Source organism: Propithecus coquereli, unplaced genomic scaffold, assembly GCF_000956105.1.
Source record: "Propithecus coquereli isolate 6110/MARCELLA unplaced genomic scaffold, Pcoq_1.0 Scaffold22, whole genome shotgun sequence".
In the NCBI taxonomy this organism is placed as follows: Eukaryota; Metazoa; Chordata; class Mammalia; order Primates; family Indriidae; genus Propithecus; species Propithecus coquereli.
The window spans coordinates 1,108,133-1,112,336 of record NW_012147189.1 but is presented as its reverse complement, the minus strand read 5'-3'; the positions used below and the strand labels follow the sequence as shown (position 1 = coordinate 1,112,336).

At 39.3% G+C, this 4,204-nt stretch overlaps 1 protein-coding gene across 1 annotated transcript; it reads right to left on the bottom strand.

Moving 5' to 3' along the window:
• Positions 1–442: 442 nt before the first annotated feature.
• Positions 443–3,058, bottom strand: LOC105810742 (cytochrome c oxidase subunit 7C, mitochondrial). Its single transcript, XM_012644769.1, has 3 exons — positions 2,867–3,058; positions 1,779–1,922; positions 443–545 (listed from the first exon to the last, which is right to left on the bottom strand). Exons 1-2 carry the CDS (start codon positions 2,939–2,941, stop codon positions 1,806–1,808), a joined length of 192 nt encoding a protein of 63 aa, XP_012500223.1. The 5' UTR covers positions 2,942–3,058; the 3' UTR covers positions 443–545; positions 1,779–1,805.
• Between the last annotated feature and the right edge of the window lie 1,146 nt (positions 3,059–4,204).

Genomic DNA, 4,204 nt, shown 5'->3' with positions numbered 1-4,204 from the left:
GTTTTAGGTTATAGGCCTAGAAGAAAAAAAAATCGAAGCTCTTAAAAACCCGATTAACCAGAACTTCAGTCTGTACACACTACTGGTTTTCTTCATGATTAATTAATCACTCATGGAGAAAAATCAATTTACACTGTCAAAGTAAAGGGGAAGACTAAAAGTATATCTTTTTTCTCCCTTTAAATTAAAAAAAGAATTACAGGACAACCAAAGTCCAATTTGTATTTCTCTTTTATAACATAAATTACCAACAATGTCCTGATCTAGGAATCTAAAATTAAATAAAATCTCAGTATTTAAGACCACGAAACAGGCTAACTCACACAGTTCTTAAGAAACTGATACTAGAATATTATCCACATAAGAAAGTAAGCAAATGCTCATTTTTCCATTTAAATGCTCAATTGTCACATTCCTCATTTCAGAAAAGAGGCATTAAGCATTCATATCTTATGTTTATTTACAAACATATCTAGTATGCTATGAGTTCAAGAGTTTGATCCATTTTTCAAAGAGATTGCACCTCTTAAAATGCTCTTCATTATCTGCAAAATAAAAACAAAAATTAATAGCATTAAAAAAATCCCATTCGTTTAACGGAAGTCATGTAGTTTCATTAAAATACTATCACTAGTTTGACAGGTACATCAGAAAGCGTTTACAGTATCATGACTTTATTCATACTGATTTGCTTCATCATATGCACCAAAACATTTCCATATTAAGTGCTTGGATAAATCATTCCCCTTCTAAACTATGACATACAGTCTTCCCTTTCTAAGGTATACTTTGGAATTTATTCCAATTATCCAACAGGGTATCCTATTACTTTGAGAAACTCTGATCACAATTAAGAAATAAACTTTTTATTCACACACAGGAAATTTGCAATCCTCCCAATGCATGAGATTCCTTTGGATACAGAACATATTCTCTTAACACAGGGTTTCTCTACCTCGACACTACTGCCATTTTGCCTCCCAGCTGAGACAATCAAAAAATGTCTCCAGACATTGCCAAATGCCACACCGTGGAGCAAAATCACTCCCATTTGAGAATCACTGCTTAATGAGAAAAGTATCTTCATAAGTTTTGAGTTTCCCAAGATGGCCGAGTTGGTCAGGCACAGATTTATAATAGTACAAATATCTGGGACTGATATATCAAGGAACACTAGAAGGATTTCATCTCCTAGGGTTTTCACAACTTAAATCAATATTGTAAGCCTAGATTTTAAAAACTGAAAAGGTCCATAGTGACTACTTTCAAAAGGAATTGAAAAGTTTATAGTGCTTTAAAAGACATGTTCTAAGCCACTGATATTTTAGTGAAAGTGTGCAGGACAGGATAACATTAATCAGTTTTTTACAACTTTACCTGGTCAAAAAGTGTGAGCTCTTGAACAAGACTGCCTGGGTAAGAATCCTGACCACCATCACTAGATATGGGATCCTGGACAACTTAACATCTTTGTATCTCAGATGGGGTTAATATCATCTACCTCACAGGCTTGCTGGGGAAACACATGAGGTAATCAGTGCAAAGTGTGCCTGACAAAAAGTTGTACTCCATAAACACTGGCCATTATTGATCACTATTGAAATATGTTTATAAGTTTACCAATCACTCTCCCCCAATGCCACATCTACACACTTCAGGAATCAGCCCTACACTACAATGTATTTGTGGGGGCGTGTGTGTTTTTCAGGGGATGGGGAGGTATGACATAAAAGGGAAAAAAAGCACTGTGTTAGGAAGATTATAAATCCATTAATTACCTGTTAAATGGATGAATTAAAACATCTTTACTTCTTAAGCAGTTGGTGTCTTACTATAAAGAAAGGTGCAGCAAATCCAGATCCAAGGTACAAAGTCATCATAGCTAGTAACCGCCACTTATTTTCCACTGAAAATGGCAAATTCTGTTGGAAAGAGAACAAGTAACGAAAACAAAACTTTAAATCATCTGTTTTACAGACCAAAAGGCAAGTATGCAAGGGATGTTACATATATTTTACATAATCGTATACCTTTGCAAACATCATCTTTCAAATCCCATAGACCTTCATCACACATAACATTAGAAGGTAAGAAATAACTGGCTTTACTGAACCCTGGGCAATGGTCCTAAGGACTCAAGTGCAAAATGGTGGTAAGTTTTCTATTTCAGAAAATTGAAAAAAATTTACTCTTCAAAGCAATTATTTTAGAAACAGAACCCGCTGTTCCAGTTTATCATTTATTAGAAAATAGCCACCCAGGAAAGACAATACACGGCAATGTTAACTGAATTTCAAAGTTTTGACTTTTTCATCACCCAGCAATCATACATCCTTTCTCTGTCCTTTACGACTAGGCCTCGCTTTACCCTCAAAGGTTTAACAGTTAAACTACCTGATTTAAGTTATTTACACCTGAGGCTAAATCTAGCCTTAACCGAATATTCTAATGTAGTCAACTAGTTAGAAAGGGCTGATCCGCAACCACAGGCCCTCATTTCCTCATTAACTTCCAATGACCTTCATTACGTGCCCGATGACCTCCAGTTTGGTTTTAAGCCACAACACCTGCAGCCGTGGTTTTCGGGGCCATTCAGAGCTTTTTATTTGGGGGGGGTGCGGGGTGCGGAGGACAGCTAATGGAAGTAAAGCTTCAGCTCTACCTGTCTATTCCTTTCTGTGGCTACGCGTGCTGGGATCCCCAGCTTTCTCCCTAGACCCTAGAGTAAGTGGAAAGCTAGTCTGTATCTCAGCCCGAATTCCCAGCTTACCACCTCCCTCTTCACAGTCTGTAAGTGGCTTTGTGGGTGAGTCAGCCGCAGCCAAGCAACTCCCTCGCCCCGCAACCAAGCCCCTTATGCACTAACCTTCCCGGGGCCCTCCTCATAGTGGCTCCTACGGACGACAGAGGTTGTGAACCTCCGGATGCTCTGTGCCAACATGTCGCTGTTGAAAGCTCTGCGAAAGGCGCAGAGACCGAAGGCGGAGGAAATGGCGGTTCCACACCAAGTCCTTCTTTCACGACCTTGTTACCAAGCGCGCAAGGGCCGAAAGGGAAGATGGGAAATGGCGCAGCGCCTTCGCGAATGGTAGTCTCCGAGGATTGTGGGAATTGTAGTTCAGACCATCCTGGCGCCTTGTCGGCCCCGACGAATTGTGGGAAATGTAGTATCGCGCCAAGCTCTGGGGAGACCAAAACCTATGTAGTTTCTTTCCAGCAGTGATTCTTTCAGACCTGAGTTCTTTGTTGCTCTTAAGTCTAGATTCGTGGGACCTGTTACCAGAAGAGATTTTATTCAGTCAAGGAAAGCGATTTCACCCCGTCAGCCGTGTGCTCTAGTCTATGGAACAGGAAAATAAATCTATCCCTTCTTTTCTTGTGACTACACTACGTGTTAGGTGTCACTGATTTGCAGTACTCGGCCAATGCTGAGGGAGATGTGTGCTGTAATCTTATTCGAGGAAAGAAAGCATAAACACAAGTAATCAAACAACATGCAGCACAAAATACTTCAGAGAGAAACTGAGAAGTAGTGCTAAATGAAGCGTTCCTGAAGATATAGGGAATTGAATAGAACAGAAGGCGGAATAGAGAGCAGAGAAAACTCAAATCCAGTATGAATAGGGCAGGTCTGGAGTGTAGAAGAGCAAATCAGCCTCTGACATCTGCGCCAGTCTGGAGTGGGAATTGGTGTTCCCCTGATGAATTAGACAATTTCACAAATCATCAACATCAAACAAGGCCACTCTGACAATGTCTGATCAAGAAAAGAATATGATCACTGTATAATCATATCTGAACATTGTCAAAGCCACAAAAATGACCACCTTATTTGATTTGATACTATGACTTCTACTTTTTTATCAATTATAATCTTAGTCTTAGTCTAGTTTTTACTCCTGTTAAGTAAGATTTAGTAACTGAAATTCATGGAAAACAAGTGCAAATACTGTAAGTCCTTCCTATTGACAACACTTTATAGAGAACCATCAGGCACCACAATTCCAAATGGTATATAGTTTCTCTTTCTAGAATGAATAATAAAATCAGCTTGTTCAATTATAGGTATGTTCCCTGTGGTCTTTGACTAGAGGGTATTGGGAGGAAACCAGTAATAAATGAGCCTGGGACAGCAGTGTTAGGTTAGATTGTGAAGGGCCCTGCTAACCTAAGTGTTATGTTACTTGTCTGTGGGATAGTGCAT

What these genes read in the sequence shown, in the direction of transcription:
- LOC105810742 (XM_012644769.1), bottom strand. Translation starts at nt 2,941, where the DNA reads ATGTTGGCACAGAGCATCCGGAGGTTCACAACCTCTGTCGTCCGTAGG. An exon ending in ATGAGGAGGGCCCCGGGAAG is followed by an intron (nt 1,923 to 2,866) that starts GTTAGTGCATAA and finishes TCTTTCCAACAG; the next exon opens with AATTTGCCATTTTCAGTGGA.